General features: G+C 49.6%; 1 protein-coding gene across 4 annotated transcripts in view; it reads left to right on the top strand.

The window, feature by feature from the left end:
• The window catches only part of FAM13B (family with sequence similarity 13 member B), a 476,175-nt gene that overhangs the window by 146,371 nt on the left and 315,980 nt on the right, over positions 1-13,824 (top strand). For all 4 annotated transcript variants that reach the window (XM_086942255.1, XM_086942256.1, XM_086942257.1 and 1 more), the window contains one exon: positions 1,284-1,431. In XM_086942255.1, coding sequence (XP_086798381.1) covers positions 1,284-1,431 — 148 coding nt within the window. The remainder of the gene's footprint in view (positions 1-1,283; positions 1,432-13,824) is intronic.

Genomic DNA, 13,824 nt, shown 5'->3' with positions numbered 1-13,824 from the left:
AGTGTTCCCTTCTCCTGTGCTGATCTGCTGCTCTTTTCCACCCTGCCCCCTTCTCCAAAAACCTGTTCTCTTCTCCCTTGCTGATCTGCTGTTCCCTTCCACCGCCTACTTCTCTAACTCCCTGTTCTCTTCTCTTCTCCTGTGCTGATCTGCTGCTCTCTTCCACCCGCCTCCTTCTTTAACTCCCTGTTCTGTTCTCCCATCCTGATCTGCTGCTCTCTTCCACCCCGGACACCTTCTCTAAAACCCTGTTCTATTCTCCCTTGCTGATCTGCTGTTCCCTTCCACCGCCTACTTCTCTAACTCCCTGTTCTCTTCTCTTCTCCTGTGCTAATCTGCTGCTCTCTTCCACATACATCCTTCTGTAACCCCACACTCACATACATACAACCATGCACGCACACACATACAACACACAAACAACCACACACATCTATCGCCCTCACTCCATCTGTCTATCGCACAACAACAGCATCACTCAGGGGCACCACAACATCACTATGCGCTACCACAGCATCACTGAACGCCACGGCATCACTTACCACCATAACATCACTCTGCACCACCACAGTATCAATCTGTGCAAACATTCAACAACAACTGGTTCAAATATGTTATCTCAATATTTGAATCTTTATTACAAATGTCACAAAAAAAATTGATATTTCACTTCTGTTCTTATATTTTAGTCATGATAAAATACACTGAACATAATCTTCACAAAAGTTATTTACAAAAGTTAATGCTATTGCCATTATAATTTACAATAACTTTTATTTAAGTATTAATTATTTAAAAAAAAACATTATTTGTAAAATCAATACTTCTAAGTCATGTAAGTACAAAACATGTTGCATTAAAAATGCTATAGGTGTCACGTTGTCAAAAAATAAAAGTATTAGCATTGTAAAGGACAAAGCTATTAATTTCACAATTTTCAAAACCAACACATAAATAACAAATTTGGCATGTACAGGACAAATAACTCAAACTTTCCTAATGCGAGACCTATTGCATTGCAAATGCTTGTTGAATCATGCTGCTCTTCTCTGAATCATTGGAGCAGTGCACCGAAGGAGTCTCTGCTGCTGCTCCTCTTTTGAATCATCGGAGGAGTGCAGCTAATATTAGTCTCCACTGCTCTTCTCTGATCAGTGCCCTCCTGCGCAAGTTCCACTAAACTACCGGTCGGGGGTAGGTTGAGGAAATCTTGAGGGAAACTTTGTGTAAACGTTTAAAAAAAAAAAAAATCCCTCTCTAACACAATTTCCTTTGACATCTAGGACTCGTACAGTGAAGTTTGTGATCTCAACGCTAATCCCGAGTCAGACATGCGTGCCGGGAGCAGTCTCTACATGGATGAAGATGCCGTCCGCATTCAGATTCCACATTTAGAGCTGAGGAGCGTTTCCAATGATGAAAGCTGGGAAGGTAATTTCAATCCAATTTAAATGTGCTTTCTGTTGATGTTTTCTTTAAATTCGCAGGAAGTAAATACTTAACACTTCTCCTTTCTGCTTGGGTGTCGGGGGGAGGGGAGGGGGTATTGTAGTAGCATTTTGCTACTTCAGTTGTTTTCGGTAAAAAAGAATGAGACACAAGAGATGGGCTTTCGATCTTGCCACATGGAAGTAGGCGCAGTCACTCTGGTGCTACTATACCGTCCCCCCCACCCCATGCCCTCCTTCCCTTCTTCTTTTATCGATCAGCTGACCAATATTGCTACCTGCTCCCCCCGTATTGTCATCGTCGGTGACTTTAATTATTGGTTCCAGCATGAGGACGCCGGCTCACATGCTATCGAACTATTCGAGGGTCTCTCGAGCCTGAATTTTACCCAACTAATCAGGTCAGCCACCCATAAGGGTGGCCACATCCTCGACCATATCTGGACCCATGGAGTCACATCCTCCCGCCCACTTATAACTCCCTGTGTGTGGTCAGACCATCTTTTGATCGACACCACATTCTCAGCGGTTGGTCAGATTAGAGCACCCCTACGGGAGGGTGGCATGGCTCGCAAGTGGAAGGCTGTCGACCCCCCCCAAACTATTGGATCATCTCTCCCAAACGCCCCCCCTGCTACCCGATGACACGGGCACCGACGAGCTATGCAGACTCGTGACAGACTGGCTCACCACAGCCAGTGACATTTTTGCTCCCCTTACTAAGTTTCCCCAATCCCGCCACTGCCATTCTCACAAATGGTTTACTCCCCTTCTAAAAACCCTTCACTTAGAACTCCGCCAGTCTGAACGCAAGTGGAGGAGGGACTACTGCTCCACAAGCAGAGTCGCCTATGTATCTGCACGCAATAGGTATAAACGTGCCATCCTGGATGCCAAAAAAACCTATGCTTCTGGAAAAATTCTGTCTGCCCCCTGTCAGTCTAAGGAAATCTTTAAGGTGCTTACCGAATTCACTTCCGACCCCAGAACGCTCCCCACTCAGGCCCCCACACAGGAAGCATGTAACACTCTCAGCACCTTCTTTATCGATAAAATCGTATCAATCAAGGACACCATACCCATTATGATTCCTGGCGCTGGATCTGTCTCCCCTCCTCACAATTCTTCCTCTTTCACTCAATTTCCTCTCTTAGATTCTACATCTCTGGCGACTCTTGCCACCCGCGTCAAGTCGGGATCTCCAGACGACTGCTGCCCTCCCTCCATACTCCGGGACATCTGCCATTCTTTACCCGACTGCATCCTCCCTCTGTTAAACTCTTCTCTTTCTTCTGGTATGGTGCCGGGTTCCTTCAAGGAGGCCGTGCTGGTGCCCCTCCTGAAGAAACCGGGGGCTGACCCCGCTGTCCCGGCAAACTACCGCCCTATCTCTCTCTTGCCTTTCTTTTCAAAGATCCTGGAAGCCCACGTCACCTCCTGTCTCTCCCTGTTCATCGAGAAATCCAACTTCCTCGAGACCAACCAGGCAGGCTTCAGACCCGGCCACTCTACGGAGACAGTGATCTTGGCCGTGCTGGATGCCCTGAGAGACGGTGTGGACAAGGCTGCTCCCCAGGCCCTGGTATTATTAGACCTGTCAGCCGCCTTCGACACGGTGGACCACAACATCCTTCTCCACCGTGTCGAACAGGCTGGCATCCAGGGCCTGGCGCTGGCCTGGGTCAGATCCTTTCTGACAGGCAGGTCCCAGATCCTCAGCCTGGGCTCCTTTAGAGCTCCCAGAGAGCATTCGCTCTGCGGGGTTCCCCAGGGTTCTTCTCTGTCCCCTCTTCTTTTCAATCTCTATCTTCGCCCCCTTCTTTTTTCTTTGAGGCAGTGGGACGTTACCGTGTTCAACTACGCGGACGACCTGCAACTCATCTTTTCTCTTAACTCCCCTTCTGCTATCCCCAACTTCCAAGCAGTTATGTCCCACATTCTCCAGTGGATTGGCCACAATCAGTTAAAACTGAACCCCGGAAAGACGGAGCCTATTCTCCCCGGCAAGAGTGCCTCCTTCTGGGGGCCTCAATTCTGGCCGGTGGATATGGGCCCCCCTCCCACCCCTGCAGCTTCGGTGAAGAGTCTGGGGGTCACCATTGACTCCGCCTTATCCCTAGGGCCGCAGGTAGGGACCGTGGTCTCGTCCTGCATCTACCAACTGCGCAGGATCAGGAAAGTGGCATACCTCTTCACACCTGATGCCCTCCTGCACGTCATCATGGCCCTCGTCCTCTCCCGCCTAGATTTTTCCAATTCAATCTACCACGGCCTGTCCAAAACATCGATGGCTAGACTACAAGTGGTCCAAAACCAGGCGGCGAGACTAGCTTTAGGGATCCCGAAGTGGCAATCTGCCAGGCCCCTCCTTGTCAAGCTCCACTGGCTCCCTGTCGTCTCCAGGGCAGCCTTCAAGACCGGCTGCCTTGTCTTTAAGTCACTACTCGGCCCCTGCCCTGCTTTTGTCAAATCCCTCATCAGTCCCTACTGTCCATCCCGTACCCTGAGATCTTCTCACCTTCATCTTCTGACTGTCCCTTCCTTCAAGCTCTGTAGATCTGGAGGCCGGAGATTTGCTTACCTGGCCCCCAAGCTTTGGAACTCTTTCCCTCTCCCCCTCAAAATCTCCAACTCTCTAACCCTCTTTCGCAAGTCTTTAAAAACCTGGCTCTTCCCCCAATCTGTCTAGTCTCTCTGTCTTCTGTACTCTCTACCAGCGCCAGGAAACCCATGGTGTCAGCGCGCTTTATAAGTTCCCCCTACGATACGATACGATACGATGGAATTGCTGTGGCCTCTCCTTCCTTCCCATCCCTTTTGTTCTCCATGCCACTCCAAACAAGGACCAGTCAAGTGGAGCTTGGGCTCAGTCCTGACTGAACTGCCAAGCCAGATGCTCGCTCAACTGGGACCCAAACTCCCAAGCTCGAGGCCTATTCAGGCTTTATAAGGCCTCACGAGAGGTGTTTGAGTCCTGTGATTGAATGAGCATGGGACCCAAGCTTAGTTCTAACGTCTTACACAAGGTGGTGTTTGTACTTTTCCTGCGTACATCTTTTCTGGATTCACATGCTTTGCATTATTCTGCCATCTAGTGGTTGGGTCTGGAATTCTCCAGTGTACTAGTAGTTCTTCCCCTTAATTTGTTTTTTTGTTGAGCAACTGTCCCACCATTTAGTGTTTAATCCAGCCTTTCCTGATGTCATTCTCGCCATCTTCAGATGGTTCTTCAAGCTTAGATGAAGGCTCTCCAGTCTACGAAAAGAGGCTGTCTTGAGAAAACACTGAGGAAGTCCACCGAAAAGAGGTACAAAATAAGAATTTATTGAATTTAAACACTGAGGGCAAATCGGAGCATTCCTGTGACAGGGGCCCCCCTGTCCTGTGTGATAGAGTAGAGACTTTTCCAATTTTGCCCAAAGGGCCACCCTAAATATGCTCAAAGACAACCATCAGATGTGCAAGAGAGGAGTGACTGATAGGAATCTGTGTGTCCATTTTTAGGGTTAGATATAGGTATACTATATCGAAAGCAAAGGGTGATTACACCACCTTGCCCCAGCTGTCGTTCAGCCAGTTGTGTCAGATTTAGATGGCCATTCAGGGGTGGCATAATACATGCTTCAGCCCCTGGTAGGCCCTGGGTACATCTATGCATTCCACCCTTCTAGAGGGACACGACATGTATGTAACTGTGAACCCCGGTTAAAGTTAACTGAAGCCTCAGCTCCACAAAATGGATGCTGCCACCACAGACACGAGTCTGACCTCCTGCTGCTGGGAGTCCTTCCAGCGAGGAGAGCTTGGACAAAGGGTTTCCTGTCAGGGGCGGTGCTAGCACCATCCCAGACAGGGTTTTGTGTATCCTGGGTAGGCAGGGCTTTACAGGAAGGTGACTGCAAGTGGCACCCCGGTGCTCACTACGCATCTGCGGGCTAGAACCAGTTCCAGGGGCGCGCAGCCCCTGACCTGGGGAAAGTCCAGCAGGGGGAGAGGGGTGTAACTACCCCCCTTCCTGGTCCCACCCCTAGGGCAGGACCTAGTCGCGTACCCACCCCTTTCTTAAGGATAAAGGCAGGAGCGGGGACCCTTCCAAATTAGATAATCTTTGAATCAAGAAACTACTTTCTACGAAAGGAACTCTCGACTTCTTCTCAAGATTTCTCCCTTGTGGCTAAGAAGTAGTCACCCTGCATCCGCAGGCACCATCTAAGAACTCTGCGGTTTGCTGCACGTCCTTCCTCCGGAATCCGACTGCCCAGCTCGACGAGACCCGGCTTCCCTGGCACCTCTGACCTCTAGCTACCTCTACAGCTAAGCTGAGCACCGTAGGTGCGACGAGAACTCGAGGGACCGGCCATCATCAGAACTGCACGACTTATATCCAGCACGACCGCCGAGGGATCCTCTGGTGAGTGCTTTGGGGTCCGAGAAGCCCCGACCCTGAGCAGCTCCAGCACCGAAGTCCAGCCCCCCAGCATCTCCACAATCTGCGTGGGGCCCTTCTGCTTTTTTTGCTGCTCACCGCGTTGTTTGGTTACTAGCCCGCTGGCTTGTGGCCTTCCTGCCGACGCCCGACGACATCACCACTGCTGGTCTGGTTGCTCCAGATGGCCCTTGCTCCCTTCCAAAAGAGGAGCACCCCGGACCCTCCTGGTCCACTCCAGACGCCATTTTGAATCCACCGCGTGGGCTTGAACTTGCCAAGACTTGTTGCCCCAATCCTGGGTCCAGCGAGGTCGACAGCATCAACCATCGTGGGACAGCTCGCACCTCCATCCTGGTCGCCGACAACGCCTCCTGGTCCGTGAGACTGCAGAGCCCAGCGTCGCCCACTCACCTAGTCGAGGTGACTACCATCTGGTGCCATCTGATCACTGGCTAGTGGTCACGAATTTGGTCCCCTCTGCTTTCAGGTGTCATCCATCTTCGATCCAGGCTTGGATCACTTCGAACTATCTTCACTGGTCGCCTGCCAGCAACTTCTTTCTTCAGGCTCCTGGTCCGTCAACGAGGATTCCTGACGTCTTTTGAGACCTATGCAGCTGCAGCCCCTGGGCTAGGTAACTTTGGCATTTCGGTGCCCCAGCATAGCCTCACTATCCAAGGGTCAAGAGTCACTGTCGTTTTCGACCTACCTTATTGGGTTCGCCCGAGAACACTAACTTTGCTTTTACAAGCTCCCATAGACTTTGTCCCGCATCCCGCGTGAGAGTGCACACTCTGCACCCGAGTCCCCTAGGCCTCCTACTAGTAATCTGAAGGTTCAGTAACGTAGTCCTAGCGATTCCAAAGCCTATTAGTACAGTACTTACCTGCTAGTAATTTCGCATTCCACTTTCATAGTATATGGTTTTTCGTGCCCCTCGGGCATTTGTGTAAATTGTGCAACTTAAAGTATTTTCGTAAGAGTTTTGTTGTGTGCTTAGTACCCTGTCCTCATAAAGAGTACAGGGCTGTTGTGATCCTAATAAATACACTGTTTATTTTCATAACACTTGTGTGGTGTCCTTTCACTTGGTGTTCAAGGGGTATATGTGATGGTATAACAGCTGGCTTAACACGCCCTCTAGAGTTTAGCCCGAAGACTGCTTGTATCCACGCTACTAGGATAGCTGGTCTAAGGTTGACTTACAACCAATCACCATAAGGATTGTTTGGACCGATGCATAGTGATCACTAGAGTAGTGAGCACTGCATATCAGGCCAACTTCTCACAGTTGTTATTACCTATTTAAGTTGGATGCGAGGAGTTACCTCCGCCCACTCGTGCCTTGCGCTGTTGTTTTCTTTTTCTCCATAGGGTTCATGGGTCGTGTAAGGGGGTGTTTGGGGTGGAGGTATGGAGAACTGCATTGCATGAGGCCATGTTGGGGGCGGTCTGCTGTGGTTGGGGGGGGGGGGGGGGAGGGGGGGAGGAGGTTGTGCCACAGGGGAGGGCATGGTGTGGATGTTTGTTCTGGGGAGGTTTGATGCAGCACGGTACATCTACGTCCCATAGTTCACAATTTGCTTCATACACGCAAAACACTACAAACGGCAGATGCGCAACTTGAGGTTCGGGGACGGGGTGGAGAGCTAAGGTCCTTGTCCTGGAACGTTGGGGGACTCAATGACCTCTGGAAAGTTTTGAGCTACTTTAACAGGCAGAATGTAGATTTGGCCCTGCTGCAGGAGACTCATCTCCCTCAATTGAGTCCCTATGTTAAAATATAGGGGGCTGGCGGGTAAGGTCAACTCGGCCGGTTTTACCACGCATGCTAGGGGTGTCCTGAACTGGGTTAACCCCAGATCTTCGCTCACACTCGCGCACCTTAAAGGGGGTCCAGAAGGTAGATATGTCGTCTCCAAATGTGCGGGCAGGGGTTAGACTTGCTTATAGTTAATGTTTATGTCCCGAACTTTGACTGCCCTGAATTCTTTAAGGTTATAGCTGTGATTGATGCCCAGTGGGGGGATGCTAAGATCCTTTGAGGAGGAGACTTTAACTTGGTCAGAGACCTGGACAGGACCATATCTGCCGGACCTCTTAGGAGGCCATCGGCGGCCGCCAAGAAGCTTGATGAGGTATTGTACATTTAGATGTGTGTGACGTATGGTGTGAAAGGAATGCAGAGAAGGGGGTCTACGCTCATTACTCGGCATATCACAACATACATACTCTGATAGATTATTGGATGGTTACCAATGCACTGATACATAAGGAGCGGCACTGCATAGTGCTGCCATGCACGTTCTCGGATCACTCCCCGTTATTGTTGGTGTTAGAGATCTCGGGTAGGCGTCCGCCTCCATTTACGCGGAGGTTTCCTCCTTACTCCCTACTAGATCCGGTGTTCAGGGAGGAGATGGCAGACGCCATTGACACTTTCTTCGACACAAACACTGGCTCTGTAGACGATTTCCAAACACTATGGGAGGCGTTTAACCCCTTCGATGCGGCCGCGATTCCCCTGGTGTGCTGTAAACAGCACGAACAGGGGCGGGCCGTGACGAACCCCAGCTGTCATCAGCACACGAGCACCGTAGTGCATGACGGCTGGGGTTCGTCATCAGCATGGAAGGGGTTAAGGTTTACGTCCGAGGGGTTGCCATGGCTAAACATTCGGGGGTCCTTAGAGCATTACGCAAGACAGTGACGGATCTAGAGGCGAAACTAAAAGATCTAGAGCAGCAACGACTTGTAGGGGGTGGTGAGCTACTTGACGAGGAAATTAAAGTGGTGCTGACGGAATACCATGCAGCAGCGGATAGTGAGGTGAACCATCTAGGCAAGTACTCTACTGTGCGTGTGTGTACGGAGAAAGGGGGGGGGCCGAGATCTGTCTTGGCCCGATTAATGAAGGCGAGAAGAGGCAAAACGCTAGTCATTGAGCCTGATAGTGGGGAGCATTTGACAGAAGAAGCGGAGGTGGCTGAACGCTTCCGTCAATATTACACAGAGTTATACAGTTCACAATCGACTGAAACTGATGAGCAAATAATGGAGTATCTGGAGCATAAGCAGCTTCCCTTTCTTCCAAATGCACACAGGGAGCTGCTAATGCACCCAATAGAAAGGGACGAGATAATTGAAGCAGTGGGTAGTCTGAAGGCGGTCGGATGGTTTAATAGTAGCCTTTTATAAGGCATTTCTGGAACAATTGCTCCCGTATCTTGCAATCCTATTTGATGACATGTGTGAAAAGGGCACACTGCTTCCAACTATGAGGGAGGCCATGCTGATGGCTATTCCAAAACCGGGTAAACCGTTGGATGAGTGCGGTTCGTTTTGTCCGTTGTCTCTCCTTAACGTTTATGTTAAAATATTCGCTAAGGTCATGTCTACTAGGCTGGCTCTGATGGCACATCTTTTGGTTGCTCCCGAACAGGCGGGATTTATTCCATCCAGGAATTTAACATATAATCTCCGTACAATCTTTGGAGTAATGCAGCATACCCGACAGGACAAAAAGGCGGTAGCAGTTTTTCCTAGATATGGAAAAGGCGTTCGATTCCGTGGAATGGTCCTTTTTAATGCGAGTGCTGCAAAGAATGGGGCTGGGGGGTAGGGGGATTTACAAATGCTAGGGACACTCTATCACAAGCCAAAGGCCAGGGTGCGATTTGGGGATACGGTCACGGCCCCTTTTAATCTCTCCAGAGGTACCAGACAGGGCTGCCCGCTGTCACCACTGGTGTACGCTCTAGTGGCGGAGCCATTGGCTTGTGCTTTGAAGGAGTATTATGGGAATGAAGGCATCGGATTTCCAGCGTACAGAATAGTAGTATCCACATACGCTGATGATACACTGTTGTACGTAAGGGACCCGGAAAACAACTTAGCTCCGATCATTAGGGAGGTAATCCGATTTGGTGCATTGTCTGGACTTCGGGTGAACTGGGGTAAATCTCTGGTGTTTCCATTGACGCCAATCACTACAGAATTTGACATGGAATACCCATTATTGTGGACTACGGACTCTGTTGGATATTTAGGCGTGAGACTACACACAGATGCGGATATAGTCTTAAGAGAAAATTATGGCACGGCCATTTCTCGGTTAGAAGACGAGGTTGACTTGTGGTGCCATCTGCCATTGTCTCTGATGGGGCGAATCTCCATTATGAAAATGGTGGTGCTGCCCCGCCTCTTGTTTTTCTTCACGAATATCCCGCTGGTATTGCTGCGCATATTCTTTCATAAACTAAGGCAATTGATGTTCAAGTTGGCATGGGGAGAAAGGCAGGCTAGGGTGAAGTGGGGAGTGCTAGTGCTGCCATATAATTCAAGGGGTCTGGGTGTGCCCGATTTCTAATTGTATTACAGAGCGGCCCAGGGAGCGCAGCTGGATTCACGGTGCTGCAGATGTCCCGTATTTGCGACTAGAGAGGCTCTTTGCTGATCCAATCCCACTGCCAGCTACTATTATGGAGCCTGTGGATCGTAGAAAGGGCATTTTAGATTCAATAAATACTACTCTGCACGCGTGGAATTGCCTTGTACAGAATCAGGAGGGTGCATTGCTCTACTCTCCGATCATGCCTTTAGAGTGGATGAGATGGATAGGACCCTGCACTGAACGGGGTGTCGTACAAGCATTAAGTGACCTTCAAGCTGGGGTGGCTGGTGATCTGTTCCGCGATGGAGTAGCACGCACGTTGGAGCAGGTGAGGGGCGACACAGAAGAACCCTCCCTGTTGACTAGATTCCAATTCCATATAGTCCGTAGGGCGCTTAGAGCACAATTGGGTGACAGCATGGAAGAGCCAGCGGAGGCTCTCGAGCTGACGCATGTTATCAAAAGCGTTTCACCCCGGAAGCTTATTAAGTCTATCTGTAAGATTGCAATTTCTCATAGATCCCACAAATACCCTGCAGCTAGACTTGCATGGCAACGTGACTTGAAAGTACAATTGGAAGATGACAAGTGGTTTTATTGCTGACTAACACTAGGAAAGTGTCACTACATGGACGGCATAGATTAGTGCATTTTAAGTTTTTTAACAGAATCTACTATATTCCTGAACGGTTGTGCTGATACGGCTTATGTGACAATGCCAGGTGTGAGAGGTGTGATGCGCCAGTAGCAGACTTTATGCACTTGGCATGGACGTGCCCGGGAGTTCATACTTACTGGGAAAGTGTGTTTGAGGAATTGAGTAGAGTGGTCGACCTGAGTCTCACACTGGACCCCCTGATGGCGCTCTTGGGATATACCAAGGCGCTGCCCAAGGCGGTGCGCAGATTGGTTGATATGGGGCTACTGGTATCCAAAAGGCGAGTGGCGTTGTATTGGATGAGGGGGCCTCCCCAGACGCTGCGGCAATGGTCCCGAGGTATGATTTACTGCTCCACACAGTCGGAGGTATATAGTGAGCTTCTGCCCCCCAGAAGTAGACCAAAAAACTTTTGGGGTCTTTATCTCACTTACATGCAGCTTGAGGAAAGGAACGCAGATGTCAAGATGGACGGCTTAAATGTCGAAAGGCCGGAGAATGTGCATGAGCCAGCGGGGATTGGCTGAGGCATTGATGATCTCGTAGGGTGATGTTGGGGGGTGATAGTGCAGTGATGGGTAGGTGTTGGTATTGTGCGAGGCTCATGGGGTGGGTGGTTCTGACTCTGGGGTGTGTGGGGAAGGTGATTGCTAAGATCTTGGGGCCGACGGAAAGACCTGCAAGCTCAACTTTAGAGGGTTCTTCTCCTCATGCGGCACTGGGTTCAACTGACTGCTTGCTCATTTGTGTGGTTCCCTGGCCCCTATCCCCCTGATTTGCTGAAAGGTGCCGCCTGCCCAAGTAGGGTTGTTGGCTAAAAGGCTGTGTAAACCTGATAACTGTGTGTATTGCAAAAAGCAGGAAAGCGGCAGCGGGCCTTTAGATGCCGCACCTTGGTCCCAGTTCAACAAATGAGTTGGAGAGTTTCGTGAACACAACCCCTGCCCTGCGTCAGCTGCTGAGTGACACAACAGAGCTTCAGATCACTTAGATATTTGAAAGTTTGGTTGGGGGTGCACGTAATAAGAAAAGAAGAGTAGTATTTGTATGCAAAAAGTATCTTACTTATTCAAATTTTTTTGTTTTTCAAAAAGTTCCACATTTGTCAAAAAACATCAGCCAACGTGTTTCTCTCCCTCACTGGGAGCTTCCTCAGGGCAATTGTATTTGTAACGAGCCTTCAGAGTTGAAAATGCTTGTAGTTAATTGAAAGTCTAAGCGGACGTATTCTTTGCCCGGAATTTGGTAGGTGTCAACCAGCCGAGATCTTTGGCTCGGTAATTTACTAATGCTTTTGGACTGTGCAGCGATACGTATTTCTTCTCAGTCAGCGGTTTGTCGATTCCTTTTGTTCAAGGTCAGGACCCAGACGTTACCATACGACACGCCGCTCGGAAGACCGCTGATCTTGAAACTCGGTTCGTATATATGGGACCGGGTTGGAGACAACCTACGCACACATTGGAAGAATTACGAGGCGGCATCCTGTTGGATCCCTTGTAACCAAGAACTGACCTCTTTTGAATAAATTTTACTGTCAGTCATCTACAGTAGACTGACCTTGAACAAACGAACCCCCAACCAAACTTTCAAATAACTGTGTGTATTGCATCTAATCTGTTATACTGGACTAAATGTGGGACGACGTGCTGTGTCATTGTTAAATATTGAATTTGAAATAATAAAAACATTTAAACAATAATTTTTTTTTTTAATTGAGGAAGTGATGGGGAGGACACCGACTAGAAGAGCACCCCCAGGGTCAGTACTTCATGATAGATGGTTGAGGTAGTGATGGGGAGGACGCCGACTAGAAGAGTACCCCCAGGGTCAGTACTTTATGATGTTAGCTGGTTGAGGTAGTGATGGGGAGGACGCCGACTAGAAGAGTACCCCCAGGGTCAGTACTTTATGATGTTAGCTGGTTGAGGTAGTGATGGGGAGGACGCCGACTAGAAGAGTACCCCCAGGGTCAGTACTTTATGATGTTAGCTGGTTGAGGTAGTGATGGGGAGGACGCCGACTAGAAGAGTACCCCCTGGTTCAGTACTTTATGATGTTAGATGATTGAGGAAGTGATGGGGAGGACGCAGACTAGAAGAGTACCCCCAGGGTCAGTACTTTATGATGTTAGCTGGTTGAGGTAGTGATGGGGAGGGCGCAGACTAGAAGAGTACCCCCACGGTCAGTACTTTATGATGTTAGCTGGTTGAGGTAGTGATGGGGAGGACGCAGACTAGAAGAGTACCCCCAGGGTCAGTACTTTATGATGTTAGCTGGTTGAGGTAGTGATGGGGAGGACGCAGACTAGAAGAGCACCCCCAGGGTCAGTACTTTATGATGTTAGCTGGTTGAGGTAGTGATGGGGAGGACGCAGACTAGAAGAGCACCCCCAGGGTCAGTACTTTATGATGTTAGCTGGTTGAGGTAGTGATGGGGAGGACGCAGACTAGAAGAGTACCCCCAGGGTCAGTACTTTATGATGTTAGATGGTTGAGGTAGTGATGGGGAGGACGTCGACTAGAAGAGTACCCCCAGGGTCAGTACTTTATGATGTTAGCTGGTTGAGGTAGTGATGGGGAGCACGCAGACTAGAAGAGTACCCCCAGGGTCAGTACTTTATGATGTTAGCTGGTTGAGGTAGTGATGGGGAGCACGCAGACTAGAAGAGTACTCCCAGGGTCAGTACTTTATGATGTTAGCTGGTTGAGGTAGTGATGGGGAGGACGCAGACTAGAAGAGTACCCCCAGGGTCAGTACTTTATGATGTTAGCTGGTTGAGGTAGTGATGGGGAGGACGCAGACTAGAAGAGTACCCCCAGGGTCAGTACTTTATGATGTTAGCTGGTTGAGGTAGTGATGGGGAGGACGCCGACTAGAAGAGTACCCCCAGGGT

The sequence above is a fragment of the Lissotriton vulgaris genome, chromosome 10 (assembly GCF_964263255.1).
Source record: "Lissotriton vulgaris chromosome 10, aLisVul1.2, whole genome shotgun sequence".
Classification (NCBI taxonomy): Eukaryota; Metazoa; Chordata; class Amphibia; order Caudata; family Salamandridae; genus Lissotriton; species Lissotriton vulgaris.
Note: the sequence above shows the minus strand (reverse complement) of the source record. Positions and strands in the feature narration are given on the sequence as shown.